The sequence below is a fragment of the Silurus aristotelis genome, assembly GCF_946808225.1.
Source record: "Silurus aristotelis genome assembly, chromosome: 5".
Taxonomy (NCBI): Eukaryota; Metazoa; Chordata; class Actinopteri; order Siluriformes; family Siluridae; genus Silurus; species Silurus aristotelis.
Genome location: NC_139578.1, coordinates 10,119,871 through 10,138,502, shown reverse-complemented (window position 1 = coordinate 10,138,502; position 18,632 = coordinate 10,119,871). Strand labels below are relative to the sequence as shown.

Here is an 18,632-nt window from a genome sequence, read left to right as displayed (position 1 = left end):
GTATTAACATTATGTACGTTTCAGGTGGCACACTTCCTGGTTCTTGTCCTGCAGCATCTGATTTTGTGTGCAACAATGGCAACTGTATCGTTTCCAGCCTGGTGTGTGACAGTAAGGCAGACTGCACTGACGGATCTGATGAGCTGGACTGCAGTGAGATGATTTTCTCCTCGCTTTCTTTTTGATACAAAAGCTGTAAAGTCGCATCTGTTCTATTACACTAAGTGTGTGCAGTAAAAGCTCCAGGATGTTTCTGCAGAATTAGCAATTTGGGTTAGAGACTGAAACTTGTATAAAAAAACATGAACCATGTCTGAGATTTTAATTTGTAACTCTAAAACTCAAAAATTTGACATTCAAACAAAAACAGATATGTATCCTTATATTTACATTTAACCTTCTAACTCATTTACAAGCCTTGCATGGAAAGGATAAATTGAATACAGTGAACTTTTTGCACAAGAAAATTGATATTCATTAAAAATACATTCACACAGAAGTCTAACTAATATCTTTTAAATCATATACTTAATAGACAAGTTGCCACATTTTTATGTATAATTTGCACTGTGAAGTTTGACATATACTTTTAGTTACACACTGATTCAATGACATTTTTTTTCTTGTAATAGTAGAATTAAATAAATAAATATTACATATGAAAGAGAAGGTAAGCAAACATGCATCTATAAATTTAGAAAATTTAGACCAGTTTTTCAGCCAAGAATGTTTACATAATATAAGAAGATGGACTAAACGTTTGGATTGTGGATTGTGTATTACATTTAAATTGGGGCAGTGTTTGCTCATAACAGTGGATTTGTGTCTTTTTGCAATGCATTATGTACATTTTTATGCTTCCCAGGTGACTTAGCAGGAGCCTGTAACTTCAACATGCCTGAGGATGAGTGGGAGGCAGCGTGTCAACTGGTGCAAGATCAGGATGACGACTTTGACTGGCAGATTGGACATGGCAATAAACATCAAGGAAGAGGACCATCTACTGATCACAGCCCCGGTAGGTGTTACAACTATAACAGACTTCTGTACCTAATTGTATAGCTTCAGTTAAATGGCACATTCCAAAAGATTCAGTAGATATCAGTACAGTTAATGGATTTGGGTCATTTCAAACATTCAGTGCAAGTAGCATCTAAAGGGTTTTAAATAAAAAGAGTTAGAAAACAAATTACACAATAATTGGTGTCTGATTACATGGTTTTAGAGTATAATAGCCCTAAATTATTGATATACCCTAAAAGCATTATTGCAGTTTCTAGAAAGGTAATTGAGGCATTGTAGCGTTTTTGTTTAGGACAATCAAAAGATCACAGGATTGAAATTCTTGCATTTAGAGCATTAATCATTCTAAATCATGCACAAAACTGCTGAAAATATTAGCTCCACCACGTAAACTGGAAAACTAAAATATATCTTTACAATAATTGCTCATATTTATCTTTAAATATATTTTTCATATAAATAGCTAGAGACTCATATTAAAAGGTCCAAAAGTTAGTGTACTAAATGACACTTAACACTGCTTGGTACAGGAAAAAAAAGCCTTTTTACAGGGAGATACCAATTCCTTGTGTGCATGTTGTAGATAAATAACTTAATACTCTTATAAAACCGGGTTTGCCAATCCTAGCCCTCTATAATTACATTATATTGCTAATAGTGTGTGAAACCTGGCCTTAAGCTGTTGGCAAAAGGTTGGAAGCACAGAATTGTTTAGAATGTCTTTCATCTAAATGGCCAATTGAACGAAGGGAACAGAGGCATCTAAATATGTTCCAATGATAAGCATTTTCCACATACAATTTTCACTTGTTCTGCGTAAGATCAGTCATTTTATTATGTGAATTAATAGTCTCTTGTGTATTTGTGGATGTGAACTGGTAGATGGTAGTGGGAGCTACCTGTTTGTGAACTCAACCTTGCAGCGAGAGGGGGATGTTGCTCGTATAATCACCCAGCAGGAGTTTCCTGCCAGTACTGGTGTCTGCCATCTGCGCTTCTGGTTCCACATGTATGGCTCCAAACAAATGGGCATGCTGAAGGTGAGAAAGAGAAAGACATGGAGGTATTAGCATGATGTGATCTGAAATATATAGTAGGTCAACCAATTTTAGACAGAGAGAACTAGAAACCCTGAATAACCGTAATCACATGGTCAATAATTATTTCCCAATCCCTTTATTAGTCTCTATCCATCTCTATTACCACGTTTAGTTGAGTAAAGAAAGGTGTTCATGTTCTACTTCTGCATATGTCTTACAAACCTACCATTTTGTCCAAAGTTCTAGAAATAGAAGTAGCCTCTTAAGTAAAGAGTTTACATGCCATTGGCGCCCACTATGCAGTCTGCTTGTGTGCACTGTATAGCAAAGAGTCAGCTCTTTAGAGAGCATCAACGATCTTTACTTTGATCACTCATTACCCCAAGATACTTCAGCATTTAAGTGCTGAATTGAGTGCATTGAATCAATCAAGATGTGATTGAAGTATAGACTTCAATAGTATGTGTTTTAATAAAAAATATTGTGTTGACCATTTAGGCATTACAGCCATTCGTTTTTTAAACATAGTTTCTACTAATTCACAGGCTCAAAAATGATTGTTTGACAATTGTTTACAAAGCAGTTTCATGAATGTATATATAGTGCGTTTACCTCAGGATGCAAATCAGACAGCTAGAATGCATGTGAAAAAAATCATGCCCAGTTCTGGAACAATATGATGTGGAAAGATGAAACCAAAATAATCTTTGGAAAGCAGAATGTTAGAAGAGAACACTACATATAGTACATATATACATATAACACATACATACGTATAGAGAAGGACAGGGAGCGCTCATGATCCAAAGCATACCACCCAATAGTTGCTTAAGGCAAAGAAATGGAGTGCTCTAAATGGTGTAGTCAGTCACCTGACCTATACCAATTTACTTTATTTCACTTACTTGATTCACAAACAAGCAACAACTAAATCAACTTTCCAACTTGAATATTCATTAGGGTAAAAGGGTAAAACTGCTCCTATGCCATTCTATAAGATTTACTGCTACTTTTTATATGATGATAATAAATTTCGTTTTTTATTCATTTTTTTAATTAATAAATGAATAAATGAATAAATAAATAAATAAATAAATAAATAAATAAATAAATAAATAAATAAATTTTATAAATGTTTAATTTTTATTAAAATTAACGTTTTTTCACTAAAATCTCCAGGTGCACACAGTGGGCACTAGCGGCATTCCCTTACTTATGTGGGCTGCTAGTGGGAACTATGGAAATGGGTGGCGTTACATTAACGTGCTGCTGTCAAATCCTCATCCCTTCAGAGTGAGTTTTCAGGCTGACGTGGTAGGAAACAATTGGACAGACATCGCCATCGATGACCTCTCATTTACCCAAGAGTGTGCTAAAGGAGGTACAGTACACATTTCTGATTCCTAATTTACTATAACTACTTGAGTAAATCATTTACATTCCAGACAGCAGAAACAGTGTGCCTTATTAATAGAGTGGCTAATAAAATGTAGCTGTCCAGGAAGTGCAATTTCTTGTCCAATTTTTGTATGTGTACAGAAAAACAGAGTCCAGAGAATGGAAATCTTTCAAACTGACCCTTCCAATGTTTTTTACTGTTTCATCAGCTCTTGTCACCCCTGTCCCCCCGACATGTAACTTGGAACAATTCCAGTGCGTCTACTTGTTGGAGTGCATCTCCTTGATCTTGCGCTGTAATGGAGAAGTGGACTGCATGGATGGTTCAGATGAAGAGGATTGTGGGACTGTGCCACCACAAAAAGGCTGTAAAGACACAGAGTACCACTGTGGCAAAAACATGTGCATTCCATCATTGCTGCGCTGTGACAGCGTAGCAGACTGCCCCAACGGCGAAGACGAATATGGATGCCGTAAGAGATGCACACACTCATACACACACTCGTACACACACACACATACAAGTACATGGAAAGTAAAAACATGCTAAAGTTAAGTTTTTTTATGATAGACTAGCCAGTGTTTCTTTGCATATATTTTTTTCTGAATGTGTGCAGCTGTTGTACAGTGTGCGATTGGGGAGTTGGTGTGTGAGGAGACCGCTAGCTGTATTGTTCACAATCAGCGGTGTGATCAGACTGCAGACTGTCCTGCCTTCAAGTCTGACGAGTCCAGCTGCAATGGTGAAGCTGAATTTTGATTTTTATTATAAATAAAGCCAAAATTTATACATACATGCAATACACATACATATATTTTATATATATGTATATATATATATATATATATATATATATATATATATATATATATATATATATATATATATATATATATATATATATTTATACAAACACATTATATACAGAAAGTGTATATTTGTGTAAATTAAGGCCAATGTGAATTTCATTAAAGAGCTTAATATAATTGCTTAGAGTCAGCTATGATCCTCTCTTCGAAACCTGGTGTACTGTTAGTTATGAATTTATGAATAAATTAATTTAATAAAGAAGAATTGTGAGCAGACACAGTGTGAAGCCTGAGCCTTAAACTAATTAATGATAAGTAATAAGTTTAAGCATTTCCATGTTTTACCTGGTTTCATTATAAGCTCAGGGAGAGTTTGACAGGCAACTGCACTGAGTTCATAACCTGGTTCATGCACTGTACCTTATCTGTAGCAGTACACAGTGTTGTGCTTATAGAAAGAATATGTGATGAAACATACAAAAAAGTACAAATTATTCACTGCACTGCTTCGGTATATTTTCTCACCTTTTTGAAAACCCCTGTTTCAATAATTAGTCCAGATTGGAATTGAGTTTGAAAAGCAAAGCCTGAGTACAAAGTTTTACTCTAGAGAAAAGTCTTGGTGAAAGATTTTGAGACTAAAAAGATCTGACATAACTCTTCGGCTGCCAGTCTTTATTTTCCAGGGTTTATAAAAGCTCATCTGTTCTACTTTAAGCCTCAGTGATTTGTAATCTTTGCAAGTACTGTCATGAAAAATTTGTTGAGAATAGCTGTAATAAAATATTTCTGAATATGTAAATGCAAGAATTTGTTAGAGTGCATGCAAAGTTACAAAGGAGCTCTTTTGTAATTTTTTTGAGATTTGTGCATAAGTGTGTTAAATATATGTGTCTGGTTTTCAGATTGTCCCACCGGATACTGTCTCAATAATGGAATGTGTATAGTGGAGAAACATGGACCTTTGTGCATGTAAGTAACACACACTTCATACAGCAAATGAAATAGAATCTTTTTTCCAGGGAATAACCTGCAGTTTGTAGGCCTCGGAATGCTTGCAAGGTTATGTCTTGTTACATACAATACTGCTTTTAGAAGGGTCAGTTAAACTGATATATGCAACCTGGATACATACAATCTAAACCACATTTGGACAGTGGACAGGCTTATACCTATAAAATAGTCTTTAATAAGATAGCAAGCAGAATGATAAAACAATCCAAAGTAATCTAAAATCTCAGTATAAACTCACAAGCCATCGCACTGCAAGAAAAACGTCAGAAAAAAATATCATTTAGCCAACTGATAACACTTTAAAATAACAGTACATAAAAAAAGCATGTACTAATATGTAAAATAAATGTTACTTTATTATGAACTAATGATTACTTAAGGCATATATTAATCAAGAACTAACTTTAACTACTCCATGAGTTGACTACCTTAATTACCTGTTAGTTTGTTAATTAATGCATTAAATAACATTTTAGGTTAAGCTGAATGTAACTTGCTCTACTAGATTTCAGTTTGGAGCATGCAATTAAAATTGTTTAGCTAACTTTCATGTTTGCTTTGATAGCATGATTTATACAGTATATTAGATTACATTTAACTTTATTGTCATTGTGCAGGGTACATGTACAAAGCCAGTGAAAGCAGTTAGCATCTTACCAGATGTGCATAAGTGGCATATTTACAATAAATAGCAGTGTGATAAATAAGGGTATGGGGTCCATGTGTACAGGGGTGAGGGTGAATAATGTACAGAAGGTGCAGTAGGTAATAATATATGTATATATCGTAATATACAATATACTGTGCAAAAATTGTACATAGATAGACAGGTCAGGAGATAATATGCTCAAATGACATGATACAGTTATGTACAAGTATGAATGTTTGTATGATACAGTATATACAGAATAAATATCGGTGGAATATACAGTAGTGCAGTGATAAGTTATGGATATTGCAAAAATCTGCCCGATGGGGGAAGGGTGAATAGTCCGTGATTGGGGTTAGAGGAATATTTGATAATGCCCCTCACAGACATCGTTTCTTTTGAATGTCTTCCAAGGTGGGTAGCTGAGTGCCGATAATTTGTTAAGCACTTTCACCACCCTCTGAAGGGCTTTAAGGTTCGAATCAGTGCAGCTGCTGTACCGCACTGAGATGTAGTTAGTGAAGATGCTCTCAATGGTAGAGTGGTAAAAGTTCTTCAGTATCCTATAGCACATACGGGACTTTTTAAGTCTCCTCAGGAAATACTGTTGTGCTTTACTGATCAGGATAGAAGAGTTCAGAGACCAGGTGAGATCCTCAGAGATATGGACTCCAAGGAACTCAAATCTGGGTACACGCTTTACAGCAGCTCCGCTGATGTGAATGGGAGCTTGAGTGTGATTGCCGGCTCATCTAAAAGTCCACAATGACCTCCTTTGTCTTTTTGGTGTTAAATTTCAGGTTATTGTGCTCACACCATGCTACTAGGTGCTGGATTTCCTCCCTATAAACTGTCTCATCGTTTCTTCTGATTAGGCCTACCACCATGGTGTCATCTGTGAACTTAACAATGCTGTTTGAGGCATAGGCAGGTATTGTATGCAGTCATGAGTGAAAAGGGAGTATAGGAGAGGGGACAATACACATCCCTATTTGAACAATTTGGGTCATAGGCAAATTGGTATGGGTCCAGAGTGAGTGGCAGACAGGCTTTAAGGTGGGTAAAGACCAGTCTTCCAAAGCACTTTGCAATGACAGGAGTGAGTGCGACGAAACGGAAGTCACCTAGTTCTGTTGCAGTGGAGTGCTTTGGCATCTGTACGATGATAGCAGACTTAAAGTAGGTGGGGACATTTGCTTAGGCCAAAGACAGATTGAAGATGTCTGTGAAGACCCCAGCCGACTGCTCGGTGCATGCTTTGAGTACACGGCCAGGGATGCCATCAGGGCCAGCTGCTTAATGTGCATTTACCCTGCCCAGGGTAGCACACACTTCAGAGGTAAAGAGTATGCGTGGCTGCTTACCTGGTAATAGCTCTGCCTTGATGTTCCCCTTTTTCAAACCAAGCATAGAAGGTTGAGCTCGTCGGGGAGTGAAGCATAACTGGTTGGTGGTTTCCCGCTGGGTGGTTTAAGGTCAATGATGTCCTGAATCTCTTGCCACATGCGTCAGGGGTCAAGAGTTTAAGTGCTGATCAATCTGCTGTTTGTATGCATGTTTAGCTTTGCAAATTTCCCACCTTAGATTGGCTCTGGCAACGCTGTAGGCCTCCAGAGCTGAAAGCTGTGTTGCGTGCTTTAAGCAAAAGACGGACAGTGTATACAAAGTTTTTAAAATCCAGCACTTTTGCAGGCTACTTCTAGCATGCGCATTAAAAAAATTTATGCTCATACTCCAGCAAAGGGGTCACCAACATGGTGCCCGCGGGCACCAGATCGCCCGCAAGGACCACACGAGTCGCCACTATAGCGCCACTTACCAGTGAGCTGCATCACATTTTTTTTTGCTATTCTTTTTTTAAATCTGTTATGGATAGAATAAGAGTTGGAAACCAGAGTATGGATAAACACCTTGTCTTTATTTAGTCTGAACATATACAAGGCAGATGCTTGAGGAGAAGTACGAACCAGAGAGCGGGCAGAATCCGTAATTCGGGTAGTCCAGGGAAGATCGTCAATGTGAGCCGTTAAAGGCAAACCTATATTGAGCGCTTCCTCCAAAGCGGAGCATGGAAGTACGGGAAATACTAGTGGTAGGAAGTCCGGTAGATCTCTCATGGCAATGAGTAGATCTGACAGTGAATAGGGTGGAATCCAGAGCTTATAAAGGGGAAAGGTAATGGGGAACAGGTGTAGGTGATTAGAGAAGGAAGAGGCTGGGTGAGAGTTAGAGCCTTGGAGGGAGGCGTGGCTGGTGGTTCCCTGACAAAATCTTTTAAAAATGAAAATATTAAAATATAGATGACGAGACATAGATTAATTAATGATATTAATTATTAATAATAACATAATTAAAGGTCAATTTTGCAAATTTGTTATTTCAGAAGTGACCTTCACATTAATCACTACCCAAGAAGTAGCTCTCAGTTTCAAAAAGGTTGGGGGGCTGGGTGCTCAATTTACCTTTAATTATGTGTTATTAATAATTAATGATATTCATCTATGTCAAGACACTGATCATGTTATTGATTTTTCACATTAATTATCAACAATGATTTAACAAGGTAGGAAACAGATAAATATCAATATGCATATAATGTTGCCCAATATGCTCTAGCATATAAAGTTGGATTTTATGGATTTGTGATTTCATTTAAATGCATCTGGGTATCAGAATGGCAAAAGTATCAGTATAGCCAGTGCACTTTCCTGTCTTGGACCCCCACAGTTCCTAACATTGCTTCTAATGTGAGTTTATTTTGTGCTCTTGTGTTATCAGTAAATGTTATATCCTGTTCTGGGTCAAGGAGTTTTAAATGACAAGTGTTCATGCAATGGCACCAACTAAGTCCATTGAAAATGTTCTAGGATGGTGGCAAAAACTGCAGGACTGATCAGAATTTATTTGGGATAAAGCAGTATGCATGAAATAAATGCTAAATATAATTTTAGTATGCAGAATAGTTGGAGTTTGTTAGTGTCATTTTATGAAACAGATGTGTACCAACAGGAAGAAGTCACATTTGTTTACTGAGGATCATTTAAGAAAGCATGTGTGTGTGTGAATGTAAAGGAAGGTATGTGTTACCTAATAGTCGTTTTCTTGTCAAGCTGTAAATCAATGTGGACTGGAAACCGCTGTCATGTGCAACATAAACCAACTCCTCCCACAACCTCAGTTGTGATCGCTGACACTAGACCAGGTATGTGTGACCAGTTTAAAGCTGCTATTAAGTCATTTTTTTTAGCAGATGTTGCATTTAATTAGCTTTAGTCTTTGTTTCTCTGTGTGTGTCTGTGTGTGTCTGTGTGTGTGTGTGTGTGTTTGTGTGTGTGTGTGTGTGTGTGTGTGTGTGTGTGTGTGTGTGTGTGTGTGTGTGTGTGTGTGTGTGTGTGTGTGTGTAGATATTTCATAATACTGTGTGTATTTCAGTGATTGTGTACATTGCTCTAAGTGTAGCAGTGATCCTGATATTGGCTGTTGTCATTGGCACTTTTTTACTCTGCTTCATACAAAGAAAGCGTAGGGCTAAGTAAGTATATTTCGTTTGGGCTCAGTTTGTTTTTTCATGCCTCATACTTTAATCCAGATCATTCTTATTAAATGTGAAAGGAATTTAATTTTACTTTATATGTTTGCTTTATTTGTAGCTAAATGCTGACTAATGTTTGGTTTATTTATTGCTTTTAATGTTTATTCTGTATAGAGATTCCAGGTTAATTGAAAATGATGAACTGGAAAATGATGCTGCCAAGTTCAGAAAACAGGTAATATATATATATATATATATATATATAATCTCCCAAAAGCCAGTTCACCGCTCACAGTGCAGCTTAGTATAGATTTACTGTCCTCTTAAAATAACTCAACATACAGCCATTGTTGTCACAATAGCGGCCAACAAATGTGAGTTCACCCTAATTGAACATGTCAAAACTGGGTCGAAAGTGTCAGTATTATTTTGTGTGAGCACCACTGTAGTCCAGCGCTGCCTTATTCTCGAGGGCATGGAATTCACCAGAGCTGCAGAGGTTGTTGCTGGGATCCTCTTCCACTCCATCGTAATGACATCACGGAGCTGACGGTTGTTAGACACATGGCACTTCTCCACCTCCCGCTTGAAATTTACAATTGTGGCATTTGGCAGACGCCCTTATCCAGAGCGACGTACAAAAGTGCTTTAAGTCTCTAGCAATGAATAAATCTACACTGGTACGCAGGATTACAAACTTAATATAAATATACCTCTTGATTTCTCCAAAGCAAACCTGGAAAGTGCTAATTTAAGTGTTTTAGAAAGAGGTAGGTCTTCAATCGTCGTTCGAAGATAGCCAGGGACTCCGCTGTACGGACATCTAGGGAAAGTTCATTCCACCACCTCGGTGCTAGAACAGAGAAGAGCCTGAGGATGCCCCACAGGCGCTCAATAGGGTTCCAGTCTGGAGACATACTTGACCACTCCATCACCTTCACCTCAACAAGGCAGTTATCTTGGCAATGGGTTTGGGGTTGTTTTTAGAAACCGTGTTCTGCTTTAGAATCTCACAGAACTGTAAATGCATGTTTCCCTCAATGAACCGCAGCTTCCCAGTACCAGCAGAACTCATGCAGCCCCAGACCACCATGCTTGACTGAAGGCAAGATACAATTTTCTTGGTACTCTTTACCAAGTCGTCAACACACATGCTGGACACCATCTGAGCCAAACAAGTTTATCTTGGTCTCATCAGACCACAGGATATTGTTCCAATAATTCATGCTCTTAGACCGTCTTTCTTGTGAGACAGCTTCAGAAGAGGCTTCCTCCTGGGACGACGGCCATGCAAACCGACTTGTTGCAGAGCTGTGACTAACGGACCTTCTGCTTCTGCAACCTCTAATGCAATGCTGGCAGCACTCATGCATCTGTATTTTTTAAGCCAGCTTCTGCACCTCACAACACAGCACAAGGTTTCAACTTTTTTGATCGACCTCTTAGAGACTACTCTAAAATGTATCCAAGCTTCATTTTTATAGTATTGTCCCTTGAGAAGATATACTGAAATGGTTGCTGAAAGGTGACAGGTGTACTCACTTTTGTGTATACACTTTTGTTTTTTTACTTTTGCGTTTTGTGTTTTTGTGTATGTGTAGATAGATAGACAGATAGATAGACAGATAGATAGACAGATAGATAGATAGATAGATAGATAGATAGATAGATAGATAGATAGATAGATAGATAGATAGATAGATAGATAGATAGATAGATAGATAGATAGATAGATAGATAGATATAGGCAAAAGAACACACATCTTTTACTCAAGTATCAATACTCATGTTTTAAAAGACTTACAGTTACAGTATTGACTACACTTTTTCATTAAAGAAAAGCAAAGAAGTTTGGGCTCTGGCATGTACATGTATCATTACTACTAGTGTCACGCTGGTAATTGGATCTCATATCATAATAATATATTAATTAACATCAAAATATGCTTTAAAATCCTCAACAGTCAACTTCCTTTTAAATACACAGTAATATACACAATGTACCTGAAAACCCTGATTACATAGGGTTCTTGCACCAAATTTTGACTTTTAACAGTTTATTATTAATAATAATCTTTATAGAAGACATGACGGCATTCTTCTTTTACAGCACAGTATTGCATTTGACAACAATTCACTATTAAGAAATGCAGTCAACCAACACTCTGATTCCATTACACCTTAAAAAATTGGTCTTTAATCATTAGCCCCTTTTTATTATCTCTTTTGAAGTTAATGAGAGAGAATAATTGCATCCTCCATCCTTAATACTTTTCTGTGGAGTAAAAGGTAGATACAGCTTTGCCTCTGGGTGTTACAAAAGTGGTGCCACTAGAGAGATTTCTTTACAGAAAGAAAGTAAAAAGAAGGGAAAGGCTGTAAATCAATGTAAAGTCAAAAATAAAAATGTAAAGGAAAGAAAAACTTCACTGTATTAGCTATTGCAGTTTTAATCCTTTTAATTCAAGTATCCATTGTCAAAGTGCTTTTAGAAGTTTTTTTAAATGGGCACAAGATACATAATTATGAATATTAATTATTATTGTTGTTGTTTTGTTAAATAATATACATTTTCCAGCTGTTGTAGAAAATTAATAAACACCTTCTGACCAATCACAAGCAATGACCCAAGAGTGATGTGGTATAAATAGATATAATAAATATAATATATACATATAATACACAAGTCATATTGCATGAATCAATGCATTATATTAATGCTTCTGTACATACAGTATCTTTATAATGATGTACCCTTTGGCAACATTGCATGAAACGTTATGAAACATAAAACATGAAATTACAGTGAGCTAATTTAAGCTAATGGTTATTGGTTTCTAATAAAGTATAATATGTGATTCAGTTTCCAGATGTGAGGCCTCGAGAATCTGCTGCCTTTAAAGCAAGATGGAGTAAATTTCCTAATCTGGCTATCAGTGTTTATCCATGGAGAGATGAACCAGAGGTACAAATAATATCGCTCGTGAACACACATGCACAACACACACACACACACACACACACACACACACACACACACACACACATTTCCAAGTACTTGCTCGCACACAATGCATTACCATCAACATTATATTTGTCACATACACAACCATGGACATGCAGGGAAATGCTTTTAAAGACTGGTCATAAAATACACAAGAAATAATCATTTATGATATACCAAAATAGAATTACAATAAAAATACAAAATAGAATTTACATTTAAAAAAGGGAAACAGAATTCACATGCAGAGCAGCATTTACATTACTGAAGGTTGAAACGGCACTTATTTTGGGTATCAACATTTTGACCGAAGTGCTTTTTAGTCCTTAATATATTTATTATTGACACTTTAACAAGTATTAAAAGGCCACTATTAGAGCGCAATCATTTATTTTCTTGGCCTACAGCAATAAAGAGAATGAACAGGAATTTGCCTTGATGCTAAATGTAGGCCATTTGCAGCTTGAAAATGATTTTGCTCATATGAAATACAGTTATTTCCAACTATAATGTACTGCAATGAGTGTGTATATTGTGTATAACAGTGTGTGAGTGTAACTGGAGAATATCTTGTATATGCAAATATACACTGTAAATTTGAATAACTATAGCTCTTTACTCAGCATCTTGGATTTTAAATGCTGCATTGTATATGAGTGTTTTCCTATCTATTAGTTTATTCACTTAGTCCTAATTACATTGAATTTAAAGCTCTTTTTTGCACTGCACAGATTTGCATAGGACAAACCTGGAAAAATCCAGATACACATATATTATATGGACAAACGTTTGTGGACACCTAATAATAAGCTTCCAATGTGCTTTTTGAGCATCCCATTTCACATTTAATCTCCATTTGCTGTTATTAAGGTATACTCTCCACTCCTCTTGGAAGATGTTCCACTAGATTGTGGAGTGTGCATTGGAAGATTTGTGTTAATTCAGTGACAAAGGTATTAGTAAAGTCAGGTACTGATGGAGGGTGCAGTCTGCATTCTAATTAATGCCAAAGGTGTTCAGTAGGGTTGAGGTCCCTATACAAACCTATGCAAACCATATATTTATGCAAACCATATATTTATGGAGCTTTTCACAGGGGCATTCTTATGCTGGAACAGATTTAGGTCTCCTGGTTCAAGTGAAGGGGAAAAATAAAATGCTACCACATCCAAAGGCATTCTATACAATTGTGTGCCTCAAACTTTGTGGTATAATTGCTTTGTGTTTGATTTAAGTGTACTAAGTATTAAGTTGAGACCATAGTCTACCTTCATCCTAAGAGCTATAGATATTTCACTAGTTTAATGTTAAAATTAGGGCATGATTGTCACGAGTTAACTCAAACTTGACCTTAAATTGATATTTTTATGCATGTTTATACATGCAAATCTATGTTTATTATTAATGAAACCATACTCAACAGAGCATGAAGACAAAATATTCTTGTAGATTTTTTAAAGCAATTATAGTAAAATGATGTTAATCATCAGGACACCAAATGGAACTTATGCTATGTTTCCACACAGACGTTTTTAATACCTGTATGTGTGCATCATGGTGGATTTTGGTGCTTGATTTGCGACTTGGCGCGTCAGTAAAAGAAATGTTTAGTGCTTCAAAATGTTTTTGTGGTGGAGTTAATTTCTTAGTGGAGTAAATATCTGGTTAAAGAAAGGATGTTGTGAATAAATGTTGCGTTGGAGGTTTTAATTTAGCGTCTTTTATTAATCACCTCGTTAATCAAATTAGTGCCATTGAAATGAATTTGTGCTAACTTGTTATTAACACGTTCATTTTAGCAGCCCTAGTTAAAATACACAACTTTTTCATCTAGGGGATATATTTTGTTCACATCATGTGATTATTTTAATGTAATCTTCACTTCACTGTCTCAGATTTCCAGTTGGTAAATTCTTGGTGACACCAAGTCAACTGTCTTTTTTTTTTACAATTTCAATTCGAAATATATGATGTAATTACTTTTTTTAAGCTTCTTGCCAGTTATAACTTACTAAAGAGTTAATTGGGAGCACATATGTGGCAGTATTTTTTCTAGTTCTATCTTTAGAGCCAGTGCTTTTTTGCCCTTGATACCCAGGAAAATCCAAGTAGCTCAGCCAAGACCTAAATAAAAACTTATCCTAAGCTTACTATGATTCTAAAGTTAAAAGATAATAGCTTAAAGACAACAAAGTGAAAGTATTAGAGATGCTGTTATAAAAAAATCTGACCTAAATCCCACAGAAAATATGTAGACTGAAAAAAACCCCCCAAATTTGACTGTGTTATGCCAGTTCTGTAAGAAAGGTCATGCAACAAAACCAAAACATTGCTGGAAGATTGTGGAAAGTTACACCAAGATGGTTCAGATTCAGGCATTTTAATGTGAATGCTACCAACAAATAATTTAATGTAAACTTCTCATTGTAAACCTTTCTTACTTATTATTTCGAAAATAAAGTCAATGTATGAAATGTATGGTCACGTGATCTATGTAGATTGTGTCTTTTACCTTGGAGTATGTGAAATTTTGCTCGCATCACTAAATGCCTGAAGAGTGTGACCTCCACACATCAATTCATGCTGGGTATCTTTGACATGTAATCAAGCAGTAGTCAATTTCTGCAAGGTGTGAGGTCTTTCCTCTTGGGTTTTGTCTGTAATGACATGCATACCCAGTGCTGAAGTGACTGACTCAGCCAGGCATTTATATTCCTGCAGGTTTTTTTTTAAGTAAGTAAGGGATTATGTACAATATAAAATATATTTGCAATATTTGCAGAGGTTATTTAAATGGCTTATGATTAATGTTTGGTTCAGGTCAGAAATGATACAAATTAAGCCACAGCTTGATATAAAGCTGATATTGTAATCTTTTTATAATCACTGTTTCGGTTTAAAGCCACATCGACAAAGTGTGTGTCTTTGACATGTAACACCACAAATCTTTGGCTGTCCCTTTCCCATCCAGCCAAAGAAATGAAAACAAAAGGAAATGATAATGAAATATATTTTTACTTGTTTTTTTTTTAAGCTATGGTGTTGTTTGAAAACCTGCCTATTCTTCTGTGTTGTTTTTAGTTTCCTGCAAAACTGTCTTTCTCCAACCCACTCTACAAGGAACCCAAATGCTCTGAGGCCTGAGGACACACACACACACACACACACACACACACACACACACACACACACACACACACACACACACACACACACACACACACAAGATGGAACTACAAAACCCCTATGGGTGTACTTATGTAATTTGAACCTTCCTGACTAACATGACTGTACATGTACATGGTCCAAAATAAATCATGTAAAAATATATATCTATTAAAAAAATTTAATTTGTTTGACTCTTCTGGGGAAAAAACTGCAAATTGCCAACTCATTACTTTGGGGCTGAGATAGCATAGCCTAAATGTTGAACATATTCAGGAAGAGACAAAACACAATCTTATTATAATGCCATTATTTTTCTATAAACAAGTAAAATTTCCTACTTCCTGTTTTGTTCACAGTATAAACATTTATTTAAAATATACCAAAATTGTATTATGAAATATGTTCTTTGTTTGAGATTTAAATCATGAAATGGATGTCACGTCGGACGCGGTGCATGTGCCAATAAAATGTGAACATTTTACCAAGAAAAATGTTGTGCTTGACAGCGACATTTCAATTATGTGTGTGTGTCTCTTTTTCTCATTTTCTCTCTCCTTCTCGCTCTCTCTTTTACACACAGAATTAACTACCCGTAATATCCCTACTTGTTATGCTGCGTCCACTCACCATTTAAATTATTTAAGTTTTTTTCAATATAAAGCATAAGGTAATAAAACAAATGTTATTTATTTATAATAAGTAAGTAATGAATAGAGTATAGTGTGGCAGCGTTTGAATACTGAAATTAATTGGTTATTTAAGATCATTGGACTGCACTGCTGAACACAAACACACAGAAACACACATGCACCCATATAAACTCACAAATAATGTGCTATTCACTAAGTCATTGAACTATTGCTCAGAGGTTGTACAAAAAAAACAGCTTTATCGATTACCCTTTTCCATGCATAGTTTGTGCGTCTGTGTGTGTGTGTGTGTGCGCGCGCGTGTGTGTGTGTGTGTGTGTGTGTGTGTGTGTTTTTTGGTTATGAATATATTTGCTCCAAGTCCATTGTGTTTCTTTTGTAAGAAATTCAGAATAGTTAGCAAAACAATGCGGGTACCATTATGTGCCTCCACCCATTAGGGATGTAAATGTTATAAGAAGCACCCACTTCCTATATTATAATTCATATAAAAATCTTTTTTCTTTACAGCTTTAAGTATAAAATAAAATTCCACAGACTTTTCAACAGACTTTACAGCGCCACTCCATCTATTCAAATATTAAGATCAAAATGTATACATGTACAATGATATTATGGCTATTGGAGATTTTTTATTATTGAGGAATTAGGTTTTAGCTCATTTAAAGGAGTTGTATATTTTTCAGGCTTTTGCGGGTGAACCTATTCGTTCCAAGAGCCTATTTAACCTCCTACGACCTGGGTGTCCACATACGTGGACATTGTGCACAATGGTGTCTTTATTGTTTTCTGTAGATACAGACCGAGTGTCCACATAAGTGACATAATTTTTTTCCAAGAAGAGCTTCATCTTCAAAGAAAATATATGGTTATTATAATTATTGGTTCTTCCTAACCCCAAATAACTGGAAGAAATCTAAAATGCAAGCCAAACCAAAGCTCAGGTTTTAGGAGGTTAAACAGGTTTATAACTACAAGACCTCAATTATAAATATAATAATTTAATCAAATAATCAGGGTGTTAAGACTGTGTTTACTAGCACTGTAACAATAGCACTAGATGGTTATCAGGTTTTCAATATGTCTATCAAACATTATTACAAAATTAAAAATTATTGGTAAAAATTTTTAATACTTTACATTGAATATTTGTAGTTTAAATTTATTAGATTACCAAGATTCAGAATCCCAAGGTCTATATACCTACACACAGATACACACACACACACACACACACACACACACACACACACACACACACACACACACACACACACACACACACACTTATACACTGGAGATCAAAATTAGAGAACAGTTTATAAACAATTGAACAATTCTGAAATAATGTCATCTTCACTGCTCAACAGTTGAAGGAGTTTTTGTCCTGTCTATACCATGCTACCAGAACACCTATTCCACAAAATAACTTTGGCATTTAAAAAAAAAAAAAACATTATTTTGCAGAAAACACACAGATCAAGATTAGAGAACAACAATGACTGTAGCATGGAAAAAGATTACAACAAAATTTTCTGAAGGTTACAACAGTCAGCAATTAGTAGGAAGTGTACAGGCCTCTGCTCTGAATGACTTCAGCACATCTGTGGCCAAAGGACAGCACCAGAGGTGGGAAGTAACGAAGTACAAATACTTCGTTACTGTACTTAAGTAGATTTTTTTAGTATCAATACTTTGCTCCACTATTTATTTTTCAAACTTTTTACTTTTACTCATTACATTTTTACACAAATATCTGTACTTTTTACTTCTTACATTTTCAAAACAGCCTCGTTACTTTAGTTTTAATACATTGATTTGGTGAAATTATTATTTTTTTTTTTTCCCCTGCGTGCAATTTTAGTCGAACAACCGATTTCCTGTCATTGCGCGTTCAATCCACTGGTGTATAAAGTCCTGTCTCTCACTCACCACAGATGTAGACTAGTTTATGGAGCTAAGAATCAGCAGGCAGAAGGCAGTAAGAAGTTTGGGGTTAATGTGGATGAGACAGAGGGAGTCAATGATGTAAACATGACTGAGAACAGACACATTCCTGATCATCATCATCATCTTTTCTCTGCTTGTGTTCTATATGTGGATCTTTAGCCTGGACACATTCATTAGGTAACAACATTTTAATTAGTTTTGTGTATATATACAGTATATATATATATATATATATATATATATATATATATATATATATATATATATATATATATATATATATATATATATATATATATGCACAGTATATATATATATATATATATATATATATATATATATATATATATATATATATATATATATATATATATATATATATATATGTGTATGT

General features: G+C 35.6%; 1 protein-coding gene across 1 annotated transcript in view; it reads left to right on the top strand.

Moving 5' to 3' along the window:
• malrd1 (MAM and LDL receptor class A domain containing 1) overlaps window positions 1-15,677 on the top strand; it is a 58,161-nt gene extending 42,484 nt beyond the window's left edge. The window contains exons 22-33 of the mRNA XM_083541967.1: window positions 25-153; window positions 866-1,018; window positions 1,906-2,063; window positions 3,243-3,444; window positions 3,671-3,934; window positions 4,079-4,204; window positions 5,177-5,243; window positions 9,045-9,136; window positions 9,367-9,466; window positions 9,641-9,701; window positions 12,330-12,431; window positions 15,552-15,677. Of these exons, the coding sequence (XP_083398093.1) occupies window positions 25-153; window positions 866-1,018; window positions 1,906-2,063; window positions 3,243-3,444; window positions 3,671-3,934; window positions 4,079-4,204; window positions 5,177-5,243; window positions 9,045-9,136; window positions 9,367-9,466; window positions 9,641-9,701; window positions 12,330-12,431; window positions 15,552-15,614 (1,517 nt within the window). The 3' untranslated portion in view covers window positions 15,615-15,677. The remainder of the gene's footprint in view (window positions 1-24; window positions 154-865; window positions 1,019-1,905; window positions 2,064-3,242; window positions 3,445-3,670; window positions 3,935-4,078; window positions 4,205-5,176; window positions 5,244-9,044; window positions 9,137-9,366; window positions 9,467-9,640; window positions 9,702-12,329; window positions 12,432-15,551) is intronic.
• The last annotated feature ends 2,955 nt before the right edge of the window (window positions 15,678-18,632 follow it).